Raw genomic sequence first — 23,744 nt, forward strand, 5'->3', positions numbered from 1 at the left:
CATTGTTTCTCATGGCTGAGTAGTATTCCATTGTGTGTATATACCACAGCTTCTTCATTCATTCTCCTACCTGTTTTGATGTGGATTTTTTTTTATTTGCTTGATATGTGTAGGAGTCACTCAGCTAATTTCTGAGTTTCTTTCAGAGGGAATTGCTCTGTATGTAGCTGTAGATTCATTGTGTCTATGGGAACAGGTGAGTTCAGGAGCCTCCTACATTGCCATATTGAATTGGAACTCTCAGAAAGTGACTGTTCTTATTTTATACAGATCATCTACATGATATATATATAGAAAAATAATAAGATTTCTAAGTTGAACCTAAAGACTTAAGAATAATTAGGTTTTAAAATGTATACCAAGTGGAGAAACCTGGAGATCCCACCTTCACCAAGTGATCAAAGTTAACATCACCAAGAATGGGACAGACCATCCTTACATGATGCCTGCTATAATGTGCTGAGGACATATCATCACTTGTGTCATATTCCTGCCAAAAACACATACCCTGAATCTAATCACGAGGACACATCAAACCCAAATTGAGGCACATCCTACAAAGTAACTGGCTTGTACTCTTAAAAAATGTCAGTGTCTTTGAAGACAAAGGCAGAGAAACTGTTCCAGATCAAAGAAGATTACAGAGATGTGACTAAATGTCATGAAATCGTGAATTAGATCCTAGACCAGACCAGGGAAACACATATAACTATAAAAAACATCATTGCACAATTGACCACATTGAATATGGGCTGGGAGTAGATGATAGTTTTATATAATGTTAAATATCTTTATTTTGATAATTGTTGTTATGCAACAATTGGTTGCAAGAGAATGTCCTAGTTCTTTGGAAATATACAGGAAGTATTTAAGTATAAAGGGGCATGATGTCTAAAACTTTCAAGATGGTTCAGGATGAAAACAGACTTGACTATTGAGAGAGCGAGCGAGAGAGAATAGGGCAAAATGTAAACAATTGTTGAATCTGAATAAAGGGTATATGGAGGTTCTTTGTACTATTCTTGCAACTTTTCTGTACGTTTGAATTTTATTTCAAAATAAAAAGTTATAGAAGAGCTGAAAATGTATCCTGACTATATATAAAATACATACATATGCACACACATATGTATGTATGTATAGAATTTAAGTTACTGTATATAATCTTTTCTGTACACAAAGCCACTCTCAAACATCCCCAAAGTTCACATACACAATATTGTTTATTATAGAATGTCTGGCATGTTGCCCTGTTGTCTTGTCAAATAAATCCATGAGATCACAGCACTCTGAAGTCCAAGGAACGACGGAGAATGTGTCTGTGGTTCCTACTCTAGTGGCTTTGCTTGCTACTGTGGGAAAGAATTCAATTTGTGTCCTTCCTACACTTCATTTGAAGGCAAAGTCTTTGCAAGTGTGCCAGTGCCTGCCTTTGTATTCATTCCACCATTAGAGCATTACAAATTCAGGGAAATCCCACCGCGGCTCCACAGAACACATCCATTAGTCTTGGTGCTTTCCCCCAAACACACATTTTGCTTGCTGGTGCACAATCTGTGCCAGCTTGATTCATTTTAATTTCTAACTGAAATAATTCTCTTCCCTCCAGCCCGTGCCAAGTGTGGAATGGAAAGCCAAATGCCCACCTCAGAGTCATCTACACACAGTTGTCTTAGACACGGTGAAGTGTTCAAGATTCCTCTGTTACCTAGTTGAGGGCCATCAAAACAGCCAGTCTGGTGTTTCAAACAAAGGCAGGTTTGGGGAATGGCAAGAGGGATAATTTATTTAAATAGGATGAAAATTAGCCTTGGTATATATGGACTTCAAGGGCACTCTTTTAGTGTAGTAGTCACTTAGGTCAGCATCATCACCTCAACAAACAACTTAGCAAGTGATTTGTATCAGAGATGCCACACCTGCTTAATATCATTCTTAATGAGCTTGATTATCTCCTGTTATTTCCAAAATCACCAGAATAGGCTGTACCTGGTGGACTTTCATCGTTTCTTTGGACCCCCCCCCCCCAGCAACTGAACCCCATTGGGGAACTCGTCACTATCAGTCTTGGTGGGAGGCAAAGGTAGCCTCTCCCTAGGAGAGTTGACATTGCCACTCATTTTCTTGGCCTCCTTTGCAGCTAGAGCAGAAGTGGAGCAGGACAGGGGTGAGGGAGTCTCCCTCTGGCGGTGGTCATGACTATGCACGGTAGGGGTATCCTCCCCAGAACCAGTTCTGAGACATCCTTTTAGGCAAGGCTCCTACCATTCACTATTATTTCCCCTTAGGTCTGGTACCATTAACAATAATATAAGTGATGTGAAATTCTCTTGAGACGCAAAGTGTAAACTGCAAACCAGTTAATTCATATACTTGTTATTACTAAAACAGAAAACAAAAGAAACACTAGGATTATTGCTGCACAAAAATGATCTCCCAAGCTACAATTACTTACACTACTTTTGATCCAGAAATTTCACTTCCAGGAATGTGTCCCACAGATTATTTCTGAACAAGCAAAATGATGAAAATGAGAGATGTGCAGTATTGTTTGTCATAGCAAAAGACTGAAAACAACTCACATATCCCACAAACATCACACACTGGAATATTATGCAGCTGTAAAAAAGAATGAGAAAGCATTTTATACATTGAAATGGAAAGATTCATTTCAATATAATTAAGAATGAATCTCAAGTCCATTCTTAAGTTTAAAAAAGCAAAGTATATAACTGGGTGCATAGAATGCTATTGTCTGTGTAATAAAAGGAAAAAAGTAGGAACATATGTTTGTAATTGCTTATATAAAGATACTTTGGAAGGATGGATACACAAGAAATTAATAATAATGTTATAGGGCAGTGAGGATGATGTGGAAATAGGGTAGCTGGGGTCTTTTCACTATCTGCCTTTCTGGATTTTTCATTTTTCCACCATATGAATGAATTACCTATTTAAAAATTAAATAACTAAATTAAAATCAAAACAAAGTATTGCAGTCCAACACTTTTTTGTAACATAACTGCGTGCTTTATTGAGATACACAGTAAAGCAGTAATATAATACAATAGTAAGGCATATATTTGGTGAAGTCTGATAAGTTGTGAAAATGCAGTAAAACTGAAGTTTAAAAAAATAATTAGTAAATGTTACAGTGTTGGTGTTAAAACACAATATATTATGATACTCAAGTAAGAACCCAGTACCTGAAAACAATGACATAACATGCCATGTGATGTTTATGCTTCAGTTACATTGATTATGATTTACAGTTTAATACTCGGTGGTTATAAAGAACATGAAAAAAATGTCCAAATTATGCTTAAAACGTAGCAATAAAGCTCTCAATTTTTATTCAAATATTTTGACAGACTCACTCCAAAACTAATGTCTAAAAGATAAAACAAAACAAAAAGATTAAAACAAAATTATGCACTCTATTTACCTCTGATTTTAGAATGAAACTTAAACTTCTTAGTAGGAAGTAAAGGAACCCCTTGTTTTAAATCGTGGTTTAAAAAAAAAAATCCTTGGGTAAAGAAAAAGTCCAGTGTCACATAAAGGAAAAAATATAAGACTAAAACCAAATCTTCATGTGATTTGTTACCTTAGAGCTTTGGGTTTTCTTTTGGAAATTATAAAGGAAAAGGAAAATGGAGAAAAATGTTCACACAGACAAGTGGTGAAGCTGTGAAATCAGGTGTGCACAATTATTAGGAACACCCCAAAACCAAAGTGAGGTAGAAATAGCATGAGAAGCCATGTTTGATGTTAATTATCATTAATAAAATGATGGACAAAACCCACTCTCCAAAAGTTAATTACATTAATGTAAGAGGTAACAGATTTGCAAAATAATAGGTCACACGGTGATTCCTATTGAATGATTAAAAAAAAATCAGACTAATAAGATGAAATGAAAGAGTAAAGCTTTTTCCTACCAGTTAGTCCTCTTGAGTTTTTCTCCTCTTTTTGAACAATTTTCGTCTTTTTACATATGCAACCTGTCTAATCCACCAAAAAGGGTTTGGAGTACCTTTTGGAACATTTGAATCAATTTGCGTTCCCACTTACAAACCTGTGTGGAATTACTCATAGAGAAATGCAAAGGAGGGAAACACAGGTCATGGGCTTCTGGGTGGATATTAACAGGATCACAATGTGATGGGGCCACTGTCTTACACATTTTCCCAAGGGTTATTTTAAATTAAGTCTTGCAGCACTTAAAAACTCGTTGCAATGAGAAAAAAATCTTAAAAAAAAGAGAAAAACCAAAACACCCACTGCTGTTTGACTGTGAGAGGAGGAAGGATAATTCAGTTTAATTATAAAGATCTCTATGTATGGTTATGAACATTCATTCAATCCTCTCCTTTAAGAGTGGCCGGCTCCCTCACAGGGATCGGCTGGGAATCCATAGCCCTCCAGCCCTTACCATAGTCTTCCTACCGTCTGGGAATTAAAAATGCCTTCTGATGCTCTGACTTCCACTGAAGCATCATTAAATCTAGGTCGTGGCATTGCCGGCAGCAGGAAGCTGAATGTATCAACCAGCAGATTACTCGGACATAAGTCGTCCTGTGTATTCATTCATATGTTCCTTTTTAAAAAAATTCAATACCCTAGTTGTCAGTGGAAAGTTTAAAATGAGAAACACCTGGAGCCCCAGACAATGTTTTAGTGTGGTAGTCTCCTTCTGGCTTGAGGCTCCAGGGAACATTCATTTTAGACCAAACAGGTAAGCCTGGATGACCAGAAGCAATTTCTTTCCATTAGCAAGTGGCAGGAACATTTGAACAAGAAATTTAAAAGGTCTCTAGAAGTTTATATCTATTTATCTATATCCCTATAGCATTTACATACTTATAGACATATAGATGTATAAAACAAAAACCCACAGCCAGTCCCACTCAGTTAACAATTCCAAAAAGAGCAATGTGAAATAGTCATTCGGTGGTGTTAGAGGAAGTCCTATCTTTAATATGCAAGGAAAAAAAAAGCCATGTATTTCATATGGATATCACGCTAAAAGGATGCAAAACAATGTGTTGCCTCAAAGTTTGTGTGTGTGTGTGTGTGTGTGTGTGTGTGTGTGTATGTGTTTGTTTTTAGGGGTTTTTATAAACAACTTTTTTTTTATAAAGCACACTTTAGTTTACAATCTTTCTTTATAACTGTTATAAATTTTTAAACAACCCAAAATGCGTTCCATATAAAGAAATGGCAAGTTATTTAGCTATCAAGATTTTACATGTAGTTTTCTTATAACTTTTTTTTGTACAATTGCATAGACGTGTAAAACCTGCCATTGTTAACAAAACAATAACAGACTTAGAAACTACTGAAATCTACAGTATAGTACCACTACCCTTCACAAAAATATAGATTTTTTTTTTCTTGTAAACTCTTACTGTCTAATCCTCTTTGTTGTATGAATATTATAAAAACCATGCGGGAATCGGGAGTTGTAAAACATTTATTCTGCCCCTCCTTCATCTGTCATGACTGAAACTAAGGACTCCATCGCTCTGCCCAAATCATCTGCCATGTGGAAAAGGCTTCCTACATCGTGTCCTAGAAAACAAAGAGAGAGAACGACTTTACACAAGGTGAGGATAGCATCAATCCGACTCTGCTATTTGGGAAATCATGTCCCATTTCTAGCTGAAGACAACAAGTTAGCTGCATCGAGGGCATACACAACAGGGCTTGATTTTTCACTAGTTTCGAGGAAGAAGCAAAGCTTTGTTAATGAAGCCATTCCACGTTGTTAGTATCAGCTTAATATTGGAGCAGTGTCATTTAAGTTGAAAAATGTTCAAGACTGCACTCAACTTCCCAATGTAAATATATATCAAAAGGATTCCACGGATAAGCGCAAGATTCCTGTCATAACAGGAATATTTCGTGATGGGATACACATTTCCACCTTGTTGTGGGAGATTATTTACTATGTAAAAATTTTTTATATATTTTACAAAAATTTTATGTAAATATTTAAAATATTTTACAAAATTTTATTTATTAGTACAATTTTTTTACTATCAAACCACCATAAGTACCACCACCACCACCACCACTCTATTGCCACCACCATCATCATCACTACTACCATCACCACGACATGAAATCTTCATTTCAGGGCTGTTTAAAGCTAGCTGTTGGCTCACTTTTCTAAGGCTATGGTGGAGGTAACTATTTTCTCTCTGCTTTTACTTGGGTTGAAAAATAAACTCTTGAATCAACCTTTCTGTACACTATAAACGTTTGAATTAGGAAGCCTCAGAATAAAAATCATTTTTCGTTCCAAACTACTCTAGAGCCTATAATATGACCCACATGTATCGCATGGATTGGACTATCCTGTGAATCCATTTTGGATCTCCTCCTAAATGAGGGTTAACTATCAGAATAGCCTTTTAATAATAATGTGATGTGACCTAGCATTAACCCCCCAGCATGGAGCACAAAAGCAGCACAATGTCCCTGAGTACTCTGTAGCAAAATTCAGATCTAGAGTAAGATAATCTGAGACATACTTTATGACTTGCCGTTCCATATATGTCCCATATTTTTATATGGCTAATTTTAATTCTTAGACATTAGTAAATCATTCCACTATTCAAGTACTGCATTTGGAACTAAAAATGCTTTACTAGGCTATTACTACCTTGCCATGTATCAACTTTACAGATTCCCATAATAGTTGTTAAAATCCCTATAAAAATTAAAGATAGACTAGGGCAGGTATTCTGTTCTAATATTTATTTCAAGAGACATATCGTTTTTAAATATGAGTGAGGATCTGAAGAGGGTTCATAGGCAGGCACTTAAACAGTGATGGCACCAGATCAAGTTAAGACTTATTAAAAGTTGAATGCCATTCAGCCATTTATATTAAGGTGACCAAGTTTTGTAAATCTCTTTGAGCTTTATTAGTACAAAGAGTTTCAGTGAGAACTAATTATGTTTTAAATCACTTTGGATTTTGGTTGAGACTGCAAATATAAAAAATTTTAACAAAGCACATGTACTATTCAGAGTGGGCCGAGAGTTTGGCAGCCCTCAGTGAAGAACTGAAACCATCTTTGGCTTTTCTAAATGACAAAAACCACAGGAAGACATAGTGTTGCTCCTTAGAGCACAAATATATAACTGATGCTGCCAGGTTAGAGGGCTTCCTGTGTCTCTATTTTTGACTGCCCAGCAACCCTGGGAAATTTGCACAATTATTCATGCATAATTGGAAATAGATGGACTAACTGCAAATTCTTAAGTACTTGCAATCTTAACAGCTATTAATGAAGCCAGTAAAAACAAAACCCAAGACCCTTACAACCTGATACCTGAATATAAGTCCAACTATTTCTCCTTACCCACATCTGACTATAGTATAGAACTATAGTATAGTTCACCTGGTAGCTAGAAAATGTATTACAAAACCTAAAGCAGGGAAGAACTCAAATTTTTCGCCATTGGTTTATTGATAATAATCAGAAAGTGCCTATTTTAGACTGTGTGCTAGGGGATGTGGACTATAGTTCAAAAGATAATAAAGACAAGTAAATGCATTTATAGATGATATAGCCAAGTGGTGCTTCTACTCCTTGAAATGGTGTTCAGTTACTACCCAGAAGGAAAATTCTTGAGTCTCTCAAGAGGCATAAGTTCTACGGGTATCTGCTATTTAAAAAGTTACCAGATAAAATAGAGGTTCATTATACTTAATACACCACACGCACTCTCACAAAATGTTAGGTGGCCTTTAACCTGTCTAGACTGTCAAATGTTCACCATGGCTGTCCCTATGCTAGAAAAATGGATGTTCAGAGTCACCTCACCATACCTATGTTATGCTTTTGGTTACTTTATTTACAAATACTTGTTCTACCAGACTAATGAGCCCACTGTTTTTCATGAAGGTTTTCTTTAGAGCCAGAAAAAAAAATTCTCTCTCTTTGACAAAATACTGCCCCAAAGAATCATATACCTCAATCCATTGGAGGCATAAAACTGCGCTGTGATATGGATACAGAAAATAGATTTGTATCCTGGTTCTATTATCCATGCGTGTAATGCAGAACATTAGTGAGGTCATTAATTTTACTTGACAGATTTTTCTACAGTCAAAATTGAAATCTTGTACTAGAGTGGGAAAGGCACTGAAAAGCAGGCAGGATTCAGGCATCTGCATTCAGCTTCAGGTACAAGTTGACACAAAAATACGTCTATAGAAAGTATTCATTTAATCCATTCTTAAGCAAGGATTGTTGAACACAAAGGCACCATGCGTTGAACATTAGGGTAGTTGTATGTTTTTCCAAGTTGGTGCTAACTGCAACACATTTAGTCTCATGTGCCACCACTGCCTGAGAGAGATGTTTTCCACAGTGATTGGAATTGAGACTTTCTGGCAGAGATCCAAGACCTCAATAGCAATCTGGCACTCTATTTTTTAAAAATACAATTCCCAAATAAATGCTTAGTATTAAGTTGGCCAAAGCAAAGCCAGAAAACTGCAGTGAAATTTGCTTATCTTCTCTATAATGTAATCTTTGAAAAAAAAATCTGGTCTACTGTACATTTGGGGTATTTTCATAGCATTAAAAACTCACCATTGCTTTGAGTCTCTGGCTTTATAGAAACTTATCTGACTATAATACACCTCAGGTAGTAGAGTTTCCAAATGCCTATATGACTTCCATGATATGAGCTGGCCTTTTCTAAAATTCGTTCATGAAAGAAACATGTTCAGGGTGCTCAAAATTATGGTGCAACTTTTTACAACAAGTTAAAATAAAATGTAAGGGGCACTTACCATAAGAATGAACCCAAGAAGTCTCACATAAGAAGTACGTGAGCCAGGCAAACAGTCAGGAGCATTCAATGCTTCACCGATTCAGGTTTCCTCAGTTTCTCCTCCCAGCCTATCACTCCCTCCCTGGGACCCCACTGCCCCATGCCTTGGAAGGAGCACTGGTGTAGACACACTGAAGGATCATTAAGTTCATTAGACTTGTATGGCGTGGTGTTGGCAGACTTTCCAGTATGACAGCTTATGTTGAAATGAATCAGTGGCTACTCTCATCTATCCTGTTGCTAAGGATCCAGAACCTTCTCATATAAGGACTTTCCATCTGTCCAACCTGTCTCCCAGAATAGTACATGCTATGGCCATCCACGGGAGACCTTTCCTTCTCGTGTCCTTCACACTAAACTCTTGGTAAGGACAATCTTGTTTCACTTGGACTGTCATTCAACACTTTGTCATCCAATAGTCATTTGATTAGGTAATTCAATGTTCAGAGAATATTCCTGGTGGAACAGAGTATGAAGCAGCTTTCACTGTAAAACCCCAAACCACATTCAGTGATGATGTGTACCCTACCCCTTTTAACCCATACAGAGGCATTACAAAAACCCTCAAGACTCCAACATTCAATTTTTATCCCCAATTGGTTATTCTATCTGGCTCCAAATGCCAAATTAAAAAAAAACGCATTCTCTAAAGGGCAAGCTGAGATGACACAAGCCTTTCAAACACCATTCTAAAGTGGCAGTAAAGCATAAGAGTTAAGAGTGTGGCTCTGGACCCAGACTGCCTGGATTCAAATTCTGGCTCTGTCACCTTGGACACACTGCTTACCCTTTCATTGACTCAGTTTCCTTATCTGTAAAATGGGGTTAATAAGAGTACCTACCTCATAGGTTTGTCATGAAGATTACATAATGAAAAAGATGGCAAGTACTTAGAACAGTCCTTGGCACACAGTAAGTGCTCAAACAATGTTAGCTAAAGTGGGAAAGAGTGTAGGAACCAGGAAAAAAGAAAACAAAAACAAAATGAAGTCATCCCAGAAGAATAAAAACCAAAGGCACTGGCAGAAAATGCTAGGGTTCTGGAAGTAGAAGGAAGCTTTATGACTCATCAATTATGTTCAAGGCTAAATTTATTTTGAAGATTTTGTGTGTGTTGCAAATAGCAACAGATGATGAACTATAGGACTCCAACCTAGGGACTATAAAGGGTTGCCAGTTTAAAGAGATTCCTGCTCACCCAACCCCTGGTCCTGTCGTTGTCATGGTGATGACAATGGCAATGAACATTTGAGGAATGTTCCTCATGAGCTGCAAGTGGAGAGGTGACTACCATCCTTACATGATGACACGTGTAATACACACATGCGCGTGCACGCACACAATTCTTACACAATGCCGAACATAGAAAGCGGGATGAGACAGACAGAAGCCATGGCTGTGAGCCTGAATCTCACTAACCTCTCTCATTGGCTTCCCAGGGGTATTTCTTCCTTTAATAATAGAGAGAGGAAGAGGCAGAGATATCAGAAAGGAAAAAAAAATCATGCGTAAATATACAGTTTCATACCAATTTGCTGCTTTTATCAAACAAATGTTGAGATGACAATTCATTTATTCCCTTCTGAAAAAACAGAAAAAACAGAAACAAAAAACCCAAAAGACACATCCAGTCAAATAACCTTTACATACACTTAAAATCAGTGTAAACAGATAACATGATCCAGGAGACATCACTTATAGAATCCATAGAGTTCACAGGATAAAACTGGATGCAAGCAGGCACAGCATAGAAATCTGACAAATCGAACATTGCTTTCGAGGGTGACTGTAGAATCTCAAGCTTAACGCTCGAAAATCTCAGAATCTCTTCACTCTCGACTTGACAATCAACACACCAAAACATAAATAGGAGTTGACTTTGTGTGCCAAAAGTCTACACCCCAAATGCAAGGCAGAACATCGCGTAGAGGCCAGACTCTGTCCTCTTGGGAGAATTTATTCTATCTGATAGAAGCTGAGCACGCCCATGATGGGATTGGGGGCATTTGAGAGAACAGAAAGAAAAAAGGGGGAAGGAGAAAAGTCCCACTAATGGGCAAGCCATAGAGCTAGATCCAGGCATGAGCCTTCAACTTCCTCCTCATAATTCAACAGACACTAGGAGCCTTGAGAGTCAGTGGCTAAAGGCCCATTGGCCTTGTTTCTTTTTTTTTAATTTTTATAGAATCCAACTTCTGTATGCATTTATTTATTTTTGAAAAGCAGGTTCTGATGAGAAAGTTTTCTATGATAATATTTATAATTAGACAAAATTAGGGACCTCTGACTATATCTACCATGTCTTAGGCATGCAATTTCCTTTTATCTCAAGGGTCTTCAAAATGAAATATTGGTTTTCAAACTTTGACTGACTTTAGCAATGGGACACTTCCTAAGACAATCTTATATGGAATCCCACTATTTAGAGCACATAAAAGCAGAGCTGTGGGCCAGCTCCGTGGCTTAGCGGTTAAGTGTGCACGCTCCGCTGCCGGCGGCCCGGGTTCGGATCCTGGGCGCGCACCCACGCACCGCTTCTTCGGCCACGCTGAGGCCGCGTCCCACATGCAGCAGCTGGAAGGATGTGCAACTATGACATACAACTATCTACTGGGACTTTGGGGGGAAAAAAAAAAGGAGGAGGATTGGCAATAGATGTTAGCTCAGAGCCGGTCTTCCTCAGCAAAAAGAGGAGGATTAGCATGGATGTTAGCTCAGGACTGATCTTCCTCACAAAAAAAAATAAATAAATAAAAGCAGAGCTGTGAGAGAGGCTGTACAGCATCTCCCTTCCCCCCGACCCACCATGCTCAGGGGCTCCAAGAAGATTAAAACTCTGAAACAATCTGAGAAGGACTCCTCTAGAATAAAGAAGTATGGAGCTCCTACTCCAAAAGAAATCTTTCAAAACTCGAGTTTAGGGTTTAAAACTTCTAGTATACATTTAAAGGTTTTCTAAATATGACTCTCCCTCCCTCCCTCTTTTCCTTCCTTCTGAATTTTCCTAAGTGAGTCAGATTTCTTAGGAGTATAAAAACTGCATGCTTGACCAAGTAAGCACGGTCAAGGCATGCATGACACTCCTCAAACCAGGGAAAAGAGAGAGAGAAAAAGGGTAGTGGCTCCTCAGTTGTGGGTGTTCCCAGTAGTAGCCTAGACCAGAGGACAGGAAAAAGGGAAGAGAGGAGGATAACATTTCATCCTTGCTGGCTCAAATGAATTCCAGCATGAATTACTCACCTATTCCTTTTGACTCCTTTAGCAAGTTTTTTTTTTTTTTATATCATTATACTTCATGGTTATATTGTCTGGTAGTAGAATTAATTCCCTTCCCCAGAAGACCATGAGCTCCTTGAGGGCAGGGCCCACATGTGGCTTACCCACCTCTCTGTCCCCAATACCTTGTACAATACCTCGACACTATGGGTATTTGGTAAATGCTGGCTGACTGAACTAGTAAGGTAGCCACTAGGTCATGGCCAAGACTCCCTCGGTGTTTTAGGCAACTTGGCCTTGCCTGCTACCCTTTAGCTTGGATGCTAAGGGCTGGTAACTTGTTCTGGCTTGTAACTTTGACCTATTTTTAAAACTTGAGAAGTTTAGGAAGGACAGTGTTGTTTGAAAACAATATGATTTAGTTTTGGAATGTAATTATGGTTCCTAGAATGATAAAGGTCACGTATCTTTATTAATGCTACACCAAGCCATATTCAGAGCTCAGTATCAACTGATCCCTGCTGAATATGGAGCAAATGATTTGGGTTTTGTTTCAGGTACTTCTTCAGAAACCATATTTTATTTAAAATTGACCTCCCAGAGCCATGTTAACCCTAATCTCTTTCAAAATCCTCCCTCATCACTTGGATTCCACTGTGCTCATTACCCTAGTAACAAAAAGAAGGTCTGCTTTTGGTTTAAAAACAGTTGAACCAGAATGTTTTCTACTGTATTAGGAATAGTTTCTAGACTGACAAAATAGAGGCTAATTGGTTGCACCATTTAAAAAAATTCTTGACCAATAAATAAGTACCAGATGAAAGTTTTATTTCATAAATACATTCTTTGGAAATGAGTTTCCTTAGACCTTCAGTTAGGGTGTCCATCTGGCAATGTGGTATGTTGTCAGGAAATGAAGCAAGAGAAAAAGGAAGTGTGCTGGGGGAGCCCAGAGTCTAAATAAAGGGCTTGGTCAGGTCTGGAGAAGTCGAGTTTCCTCAGGCAGTATGAACTTGAGACGACTGGTTGGAATTCTTTATTTCAGAGTCAGAATCGCAGGATGTTACTGTTTCTGGGTGCCTTTAGCTTCTTTACCTCAGTTCACTGACTGTCTTTAAAAAGTTAAGGAAGGGGGAGGGAGGAGGGTGAAAGGGATAATTTGGTACATGTGTGTGGTGATGGGTTGTAATTAGTATTTTGGTGGTGAACATGATGTAATCTATGCAGAAACAGAAGTACAATGATGTACACCTGAAATTTTTACACTGTTATAAACCAATGTTACTGCAATAAACAAAAAATTAAAAAAAAAAAGTTAAGGAAGAATGAGTGCCTTTTTAGGATTTCTGTGTCATTACAAGTGGAAGAAGATTCAAACGGCTGTTCTTGAAATATGTTGAAACATGCTGGATCTTGGGTGAACATGGATATAAATGCACAAATCAATTCAAATGCACAGTTTTGTTGAGCTGAAAGCTGATCAGCACCGAAGCCTGTGACTGTAAATATGTAATGAGCTCGAATGGACACCAATGAAATAGCATAAAGCAGAGGTTGGCAAACTTGCTCTGTAAAGGGCCCGATAGTAAATATTTTAGGCTTTGCAAGCCACACAGTGTCTGTAGCAACTATTCATCTCTGCCACAACTACTCTGCCCTTGGAGTGAAAAAGCAACCATAGGCAATAGGAAAATGAATGGGTGTGGCTGTGTTCCAATAAAACTTTATTTATAAAAACAGGTAGTGAGTCAGATCTGACCCAGGGACTATGGTTTGCTGGCCCCCAGTGTAAAGGAATAAGAGCTCCAATCCTTTATGGAAGCAGACAGGAAACAGAACGGTGCCTGAAAGGGGGCACATGATGTTTCCATTTGCCTTTCTTTATGCTGTTCTTCCATCAAAGAACCACAGACAGGACTTGAATTTTAGAAGATGGCAGGTTTTGCAAAGCTGTTGGGTTGGTAAGAAGCATTTAACGGAATGTATGGGGGCTTATTTGCAAGAGGGTTGTATGAGAGGGAGAGGCTGGTATAGGCTGTTGGGGATAAAACTAAGGAGGCAAAGGTCAGCGGGGAAGAGATTACACAGGCAGCAGAAATACCCACATAGCACTGCTAACTGCTTTCTGAATTGTCTTATTGCACCAAGAGCTTATCTTGGATCCTATCATTCATTAATCTATGTGCAGTGGCACCTCATTTTTAAAGAGCCCAATACCATACCACCGACTGGGGAAGCATTTCTTTCATGAATGCACATATGGATAAAAATACCTTTGTTAGACTGCTAAAAGATCAGATGTATGGACAAATCGCTTAAAGAGTTTATTTTAAAATTATGTTTATTGTTCGTTCTACCACGTAGTGTTCCTATAGAATAATGTGGAGATTCAGAAAGTGTTTTATAGTAGATAATGATTTTTATTACAGTGGAATTCAGCTTCTACATATACTTATAGACAGAGGGACAGATTATAGATAAACAGATTAGATAGAAATTAGCTAACATTCCATGTTTAATATACACTGAGCCACTGAAATCCCCCAAGTGGTTGTGAACAGCTAACTATATCTAGAGATTAATCAGGAAAGATTTAGCACAAAGCTAAATGTGCACATATTCACATCTTGAACACCCTGCACTTTATATTGGCTATTATGCAGGATGGTGTTGGCTATCAGTTTATCAATAAACGGAGAAGCATGCAACCCCTTTATTAATTTGGATAAGAGATTAGCAAGGCCATCGAGATAAGATCAGAAGCCTAATTTAACTTGCTGAATGGCCATGAACAAGGCACTTAACTTCTTTGGGCTTCCTGGTACTTTTTGTGAAAATGAAAGATGAAGATTAGCTGATACCTTAAGACTTGAGCTCTATGTCAAAACTGTGGCAAAAGGTAACAAAAAAGTTGTAAATTTAAAGTACACAATAACTCCCTTACTTTATATTTATGAAAAACGTAATTTTTTTAAAAAAAGGTTTTTCCTCTGTGGGCAATTATCTAACAGGGTTAAGTAAACCATGAGGTGGTATTTAACAGCACATTTCCACTAAATGTCAGACCTCTGGCTCTGACATCTGTTTTGAGTTACTTAAACAGCTGTCCAAAACAGCTGTAGCAACTGGGAACTTCATTTCTCGTAACACAACAATGGGAACGTGGATGGCAGACTCAGAATAAAAGTACAATGTCCTCTAAGACATTAGCAAGGTCTTGGCGGAAACTTCCATGGTAAAACTTTTAAAATTTAATTTCTAAAAAAAGATATTCACCTGGGCAAGAAAAACTGAGATTGGTTAGATCAGTATTTTTAAACCACTGGATCAGAAAATCAGTTTAGTGGGTTACAACTGGCAGTTTATTTTTCAATAAATAAAACAGAGAAACAGTGTGAATTATATGTAGTAAGGAAGGTATTGCTTCATGAAACTTTTGTTTCTGATCTTTGTATATGTGACTATACACATATATGTGTGTTGTATATATATATATGGTGGGTGTATACATATATATAGTATATATATAGTGTATATATTATATATATATGTATATATATAATATATACACACATATGTATATGTATGTACAATTATATGTGTGTGTATATAGTATATGTATATACACACACATATAGTTTATTTTATATCCTTACTCCACTTTGAGATATAATATGTTTCTCTTACTATGGATAACGGTCAAAAAAGGTCGAAAGCCACTGCTTTGGGCATCAAAGATGTTAAGATGACCTTTCAAGGCCCTTCCATTTGGGAGAGTCTGTAATCCCAAGAACCTAAGATTCTCAAGATTTTCTGCTTAATATCAACCAAACATACCTACTAACTGGTAAGATGTTCCCACTAAACCCTACCATTTATATATTTTATAAAATATATATTATTTTAATATAGTTTCCATTCTTTCAAAATAAAAAAATTAGCTTTTAGTTAGAAATAAAGCATCAAAAAACCACTTTTTAGAGTGTATTGATGGTTGGCCTATTTTTACAATGATGAGACTTTTTATCCATTTGAATTTGGGGAGAAAAAGGTGTGATATTATGATTTGTAATAAGAAATATAGATTTGGTCTTTGTCCTTTCCTAGCACAGAGCTCCTGAAACGCTTGGAATTTCCTGTGATGAGAGGCATCAAGGTGTCTTTTGTTATGTTAATGAGGTGACTTTTGGAAAGCACCTAGGGATGGGGGTAGTTGCCATTGGAGCCAACCATGTGACTAGAGGGTTGGAACTTTTAGTCCTACCTCCTGAACTGAGGGAGACTGACCAATCACCAATGGTCAGTGAGTTAATCGATCATGCCTATGTAGTGTAGCCTCCATAAAAACCCAAAAGGACGGGGTTTGTAGAGCTTCTGGATTGGTAGCATGTGGAGATTTGAGGAGACTGGTGTGCTCTGAGAGCATGGAAGCTCTGCGCCCTTTCCCCATACCTTGCCCTATGTGTCTCTTCCATCTGGCTGTTCCTGAGTTATATCCTTTTATAATAAACAGGTAACCTAGTAAGTAAAATGTTTCTCTGAGTTCTGTGAGCCGCTCTAGAAAGTTAATTTAACCCAAAGGAGAGGGTCATTGGAACGTCTGATCTATAGCGGGTAGGTCAGAAGCACAGGTGACAAACTGGACTTGCGACTGGCGTCTGAAGTTGAGGGCAGTCTTGTAGGACTGAGTCCTTAACCTGTAGGATCTGATGCTAACTCCAGGTAGATAGTGTCAGAATTGAGTTGAATTGTAGGACACCCAGCTGGTGTGGAATTGGGTGCAAAATTGTAAAAGGCCCATAATAAGGCCTAATTTGGCAGGAAGCAGCAAGAAAAGAAAAATATCAAGGTCATACCATCACAGAAAGACCAGCCAGATCTTCTAGCACCTTATCTACTCTCTTGTTATACGTTTTTTGTTTGTTTGATTGTGTTTTCTTCAGGAAAATTAATTAATTCTCTCAGGCCACCGGGATACAATTGGGTAAGTAGGAACTTAGTTAATAGAATTGGTATCAGATAAAGCCTCCTTATCCCATATTTGAACACTCAGATTAGCACTCAAGGGATGATGTTTCCAGAAGCACTAATTCAGTAAACACTATCCAGGTGGCCTAAATAGAGTTTCCCAAGTTTCCATATATGTAAATCAACATCACAGAAGTAAGTATAACATCAGAGATGTTAACTGCCAAATACCATATCGGAGGAAGTATATTTCTAGTCTTCCGGGTGGCTTCTTTCATACCCATGTGGTGTCTAGCTTCAAGAATTCTAAAAGGGGGATGCAGGGAGAGGGTGTAAAGGACTTCACCTTAATTAGGATGGACCAGAGACCCAGTATAAAAAGGGATCCAGGGAGGCAAGGCTCCCGTGGAGAAGCAGAGCCATGAGCCCTGCTGTAGTGTCTTCTCTGCTGTACTCTAGTTGTTTAGATATGGAAGAAATGCCCAGGGCACCAACAAAGCAACCAATAACTTCCCACAGAGCAGGTAAATAAGCTTTCAGTTCAAGAGGCTGGGACAAGACTCATGTCCATGATTTTCCATGGAAAGCTTGGGGTCAAGGAAATGTGTGCCGAAGTCCTGGGCCCACTAGTAGCTGTGTGATCTTGAAGAAGACACTTGTTCCGTCTGAGGCTAACCCCCTTCTATGTATCTAAAAGGGTGCTTCTGGGATTCACTCATGTCGTAGACATCTCCATTACAGCAATAATATTATTGTACTGGGATTTGAACTTCTTTGGAAGTCTGCATCCCCAACTGACCATAAGCACCTTAAAGGCAAAGAACTTGGCAGTTCTTCTTTGCATCCCTAACACCTCTTTCTTCTTTGCACCCCTGACACCTCCACTGGTACATGGTAGGTGCTAGTCAAGGCTGGCAGGATAAAGGTGAAAGCATTTGATTCATGTCAAACTGGCATGTGGTCTTCTCATTATGAATCATGGCATCTAGGGAGAGGAGTCAGCTAAGATAGTCAGGATGGGGATGAGGGTGGCGGGTGGGGGGTGTGCGGGAGACAGATAAGATTTTTATCTGTTAAAATCAACACGTCAGAGGCACTCAGCGGTGAGAAGATGGCTGGTGCAGACATTTAAAATTAGCTTCTCCTGACAGTTCCTTAGCAACGCTCTATCAGAACATTATTGCTTTTAATGTGCACTGCACAACGTTCCGTCATACATCAACTAGGTAGGAAATGGCCATTGTTAACCGACACTGAACAAAAAGATAGGAAAAACACATGACTCAAAACACCCTCCTCATTGCCCTTATGGAGAGGAACAAATAGCCAGATTCTCTGCCATCCTTGCCTCCCAGGCTGCCCATTAGGAAAGCCCATCACTGGCCATAAAGCCTTGTGTTTTCCCCCTTTGGCTTCCCTAGGCTTTCCCTCTATTTGCTCACACGTGACTGCTGCCATTCTTTTTATTCATTGAAGGGAGGTAGGTCAGTGACTTTGTTTTATGTCAGGGCAATAAACCAAAATAAATACTCCAAAAAACTAACAACAGCAGCAAGATACCTCCTTGGATGAAGGAAGATATGTGAAGCTCATACTGGCTGGTGGGAAAATTCAGTGGGATAGATGCTGTTTTTTGTATGATAGGCAAAATACAGGAGGTCCAAGTGATGGGGAAAAATAATGAAAGGCATTAATAACAACGTGAAGACTGTATTCCATCTATGAAAATGAAAAAAAACCCAACAAACTAGTATATAAAGATTTAACTGTACCTATATTTAAATGATGGGGTAAGATATAATTTTTAAATATAAAAGGCATCATATTGCAAATCAGAGTCCTCCCCCCGAACCCCACTGTACACTAGGCATGTTCTGGACCTCGCTGTATCACATAGTAGCTGTATGTGTGTCCCTGGCAAAGGCACTCAGGGCATTAGTCTCCTCATTTGTAAAAGTCACATAATAATTGTTCTTAAGTAAAAGCTATCTCATAATTAACTCTTCAGACCATTGTGTCAAGCAAGTACAATAATTTCTTAGTATTCTTATTTCTAGAAATATCTTGATTACACAGGTATTTGAATTCAAAATACTCCAAACCAGAAATTTACATTTAAAAATAAAATCTTCTCACAATGATCCCAAATTGGCATTCTGTCAGCACATGTTTATTTAAACATGGAAAATACACACACTAGTTGGGTATGGAAATGAGTGGCCTACTTACAGTAAGTCTGAGTTACTTCTAGGTAGTGGGGCTTACCTCTGGAACTAGGGAAGGAGTTGTTGAGTTGCTCCATCACTTCCTCTAACCCTGTGCTTGTGTCCTGGGGAGGGCTGAGAAGATCTTCCTCGCCTTAACAAATGCAAACACAAATAATGGCAAATTATGCTTAAGGAAAAAATAGAGGTACTAGAAAAAAGGTCCATGATTGCATCTTAAAATCTATTATAAATTCATTTCCACTTGCTCATAAATGACATAAACAAAAATAACCCCTCGAGCTTAACAATTAGGGAGCAATTCCTTAAAGGGAAGAAGAATTCCATGCAGGGATTTATCTATGTCATTATCTTTGGAGAAGAAAACTGTACATCTGTTTAGAAGTTAAGATAAAGTTGACATAAGTTTCTTAAGCCCCATTAACGAATGTGAAATGTTTTTCTTTGTAATAAAAAAATTATTATTGGACATTGGCAGTGCATCTCTTCAACACAAAAGAAAAGAAGAATGTGACATTCTGCATTCATTTTATGAAGGTAAGAAAGGAGTGGAGACACTGAGGGATTTTTCCCACCCTTTCCTTTGACATTTAACCAAAAATATAAACAAAACTCAGGTACTTTTAAAGTCCAGTGCAATAGGGATAAATAAAAGTTGTATGTGACCTATATATGTAATGAAATATTAATATTCTAAGGACTATAGATATGAGCTAGACTGGAGAGTTATGTTCCTTTCCTCTTTGCTACATGGGGCTACTTTATCATAATTATGTTTCTGGAGGCTTATAAAAGGGAAACATTTTTTTAATTTTTGAGAATTTGTTTATGTGAGGAGAAAACGATGATTTGGAAGGAAAGGAGTTTAAGGATGGATGGTCTTCCTCTGGGGATGGGAGTCTCCTTGTAGATTTTGTTGACCTGTGTCTCTACTGTTGATTCACGTGTCAAAGAAATACACCTCAAACAGCATTTGCAGTGAGGGAGAAATTTCTTAAGCATAGACAAAATTATTTTGAAGTTTGAAGGTCCTTTGAAACTAACTTTTCATAACATTCAATCTTCCAGTAGTGAAAAGAGCTTCTTTTCAAGCTCTATTTGTTCAGCACATTGTCACTTCCATCTAAAACAAGACCTTGCTTCAGCAAATCAACAATAATGAACATGCTTAAGGACAATCTTGGGTTCACATCTAACTTGGAAATGACTGGGGAACCAGTGATTTAATGACTTAAATATACTTGTCATTTCCTTTGATCTATGCCATTTGGATTTTCATCTATGATTATAATTCTGCATTTATTACTAAGTTTTCATCCTTCTTTTTTAAAGCATAAGCTGAAAGAATCCTTGGCAATGCTCATCATTACGACAAAATCATATCCTAGGCGGATGTGAGGCTGTGTACCATTATTAGAATGGAGGGCTAAGGACCTAGGGTAGACAAAAAACCTCTGCTTCTGTGAGTTTCATGATAACATACCATAGAGAACCTCTTTGAAATACTAAGGACAGGAAATGAGTGCTGAAGAATTAAGGTTACAAAGTGTAAAAGGAAGTTACAATATCTAGCACACACACACTACTTGCTTATATTTATGCCTTTAGAAATGAAAAAATGAAATTCAGTATCTATCTATCTACGCACCCACACCCACATACACACACCACTGGCTTATATTTATGCCTTTAGAAATGAAAAAATAAAATTCCGCATCTTTAGTTTCTTTTTTCCTGTGAGTTTAAACTACCATTATCTGGTGAGGATGGAATGAATGAAATACTGCCAGGAGGAACAGGATCCTGTCAACTGCAGGGTTGATTACATCTCTTTGTTCTATTACCGATGCAAATTTTTGCCAAATTGGGGAACATGAGGCATTTTAATGGCAGCAAGTCAGTCTAGTGATAGTATGCCTTACAGAATAAATCAGAACCAATAGAGACACTCACGAGCAATGATGTCAATATTTCTGACAGTTTAATCACATCGTACTGGGGCTCTAGGAACTCAATTGTACTGTGTTAACATTCAGGTACAATTCAATGAAGTGACTGGCAGTCCTCTCCCTGAATTATTTCAAAGATCAGATTATAAAGTATAAACCTAATGATTTCAACCAAGTTCATCTTTACAGATAAACTTTCATCTATAAGTCTCAAATATACATATTCAGTCCAAGTAAAACTGGCTTATTTGTTTTAATAGAAAACTTTCATGGCAGTGATAAATGTATCCATTCAAACATTTTTTGAGCACCTATTAAATCCTAGGTAGCAGATACACAAGTAAAGTATAATCTTGTTTTATTCTTTTCGCAAGATTTTCTTAGTAAGTAAAAAGTCCTTTGAGTTTAATCTTTTCAGAATCAAAATCAGATTTATCACATATATACATGAGTAGAGGTGAGTTAACACACTGAAAAATACTTAATGTCGAATATTTTCTGTGTCAAATTAGACTGAGAAAGTTAAAACAGCTAAATGACACCTGAAATTAAGAGTAACACCATTGGACTATTCAACACTGAGCCAGATTTTAAATGGCTAAAAAAAAAGCCATAAAAATTAAAAAACAGTAAGATTATTTATTCAAAGATTTCTCAAAAGCCAACTATATACCAGGCACTGTTCTGAGTGTTGAGGTTATAGCAATAAACAACCAAAAAGCTCTGTCTGCATGGAACTCACATTCTTATGGAGGCACACAGGCTAAACAGATACACAAGTAAATTATATAGGTATGTCAGGTGGTGACAAACATTTAGAAGAGAGGGTTAGTGAGGGGCACTGAGGAAGACTCTTCAGAAAGGGGAGTCTTGGAAGTCCTCATTGATGAGGTGCAGTTGAGCAAACACTTTAAGGATATGAGGATGTGAACCATGTAGATATTTGAGGGAAGAGCACATCAGACAGAGGGAACAGCAAATGCAAAGACTTTGAGAGAGGAGTGTGATTGGCTTGCTCAAAGAACAGCAAGAAGAAGGTCAGTGTAGACAGAGTAGAGTGACCAGGTGTTGGGGGGAGCATGCTTCCCTGCCAAAAGAATTTGGACTTGGTCATGTAACCTGTTTACCTGCTTTGGCCAATGGAATGTTAGCAGATATGATATAAGTAGAAGCTTGTAATGTCTTTGGGTGGTTGGGCTTGCCCTCTTGTGCTTATGTGCCATAAGACGCACATGGCCCAGATAGCCTGCTGATCCAAGGAGGATGAGAGACATGTGGAACAGACTTGATCCCAACCCACAACCTGGAGTCAAGCCTTACTGAGCTCTAGCAAAACTCCAGCCAACCAACAGATGCATGAATGAGAAATATGTAACCTGAGAATTTTGTGATTATTTTGTTACCCAGCAATAGCTGACTGATATATTGTTTTAAGGCATCAAACCAGCAAGAAACCAATATTAATGGGTTGTATAATCATACACTGATATGTAGCTACAGTATAATAGGCAACCCAAAAATGTTCCTGACTCTAACCACAATACCTGTGACCACAAGCCTCCCCCCACCAAAAAAAAAAATCATTTATTCAACAAGAAAATATTTATTGAGTCCCAACTGTGCACACTAGAAACTTGGCCAGCCCTCATCCCTATTTCACTGACTCACTGCCTGCTCAAAAAGCATATTGCTAATGGTCAAGGGATTTCAAACTTAGTTAATGACAATTCTTTAGCATTAACACTTCAATTTGATTCTACTCCAAGGGGATTCCCACACACATGCATAAAAATCCTTTCTAGGTTGCTAGCTATAACTTCCATGGCTTGTCTGAAGTTGGCCCAAAGAAATGACTGAAACATTTTAAAAATGAATGTTTCAAAATAAGGAAAGACACAGTCAAAATAGTACCAAAATATGATGTAGCATAATATGATAGACACTTCACTGCTGAAGTGAAGAAAAAGAAGTGAGGTGACTCAACTTAATCTGAGAAAAAAGAAATGGGATGATTTGCTACGGGGAGGATATTCTTTAAAGTCTTCTGAAACTCACCATGATTCTAGGCTTTCTTGAAGGGAAATGTCATCTGACTCACTTCCCTTTCCTCAATTCAAATGATAATGGTTCTACTTGCTTAAAAGTGATTTAGCCAGAACCTACGTAGCCTATGCAGAAGAGACACAAGAATCCTTATTCTGGTGATTTTGCTTACACCTAAGCCAACTATTTTCTCTTTATACAAAAGGAAGCTATGCACTAGAAAATATTTTCTCTTAAAAAAGTGGCTGTGTATAACCAAATATGCCCACCATTATTTTTCTTTGGATTACTGATCTAAATCACGTAATATGTTTTTAACCAATTTCCACCTTGATGTGTGATTACCTTATTACTTATGTCTTTCCTGCCTTTCTCCAGTTTTTCAGAAGGAAAAAAATGATTTATCCAGTACCTGATATTTAGCTTTGATCACTTTTTAAAATTTTAATTTAAGGTAGATGGTTTCAATTTTATATAAAAATGC

At 37.8% G+C, this 23,744-nt stretch overlaps 1 protein-coding gene and 1 long non-coding RNA gene across 6 annotated transcripts in view; one reads left to right on the top strand and one right to left on the bottom strand.

The window, feature by feature from the left end:
* LOC131400846 (uncharacterized) overlaps window positions 1-23,744 on the top strand; it is an 84,751-nt gene that overhangs the window by 22,422 nt on the left and 38,585 nt on the right. The gene's annotated exons all lie outside the window — the stretch shown is intronic.
* The window catches only part of DMD (dystrophin), a 743,617-nt gene continuing 722,880 nt past the window's right edge, over window positions 3,008-23,744 (bottom strand). For 3 of the 5 annotated variants that reach the window (XM_058535613.1, XM_058535611.1, XM_058535614.1), the window contains 2 exons: window positions 19,309-19,401; window positions 3,008-5,574 (listed from right to left, as the gene is read on the bottom strand). In XM_058535613.1, coding sequence (XP_058391596.1) covers window positions 5,477-5,574; window positions 19,309-19,401 — 191 coding nt within the window. In that variant the 3' untranslated portion in view covers window positions 3,008-5,476. Of the gene's footprint in view, window positions 5,575-10,278; window positions 10,311-15,677; window positions 17,350-19,308; window positions 19,402-23,744 lie in introns of those variants that run through there. The other 2 variants (XM_058535615.1, XM_058535612.1) reach the window with 2 other exon arrangements.

Source organism: Diceros bicornis, chromosome X (assembly GCF_020826845.1).
Source record: "Diceros bicornis minor isolate mBicDic1 chromosome X, mDicBic1.mat.cur, whole genome shotgun sequence".
NCBI lineage: Eukaryota > Metazoa > Chordata > Mammalia > Perissodactyla > Rhinocerotidae > Diceros > Diceros bicornis.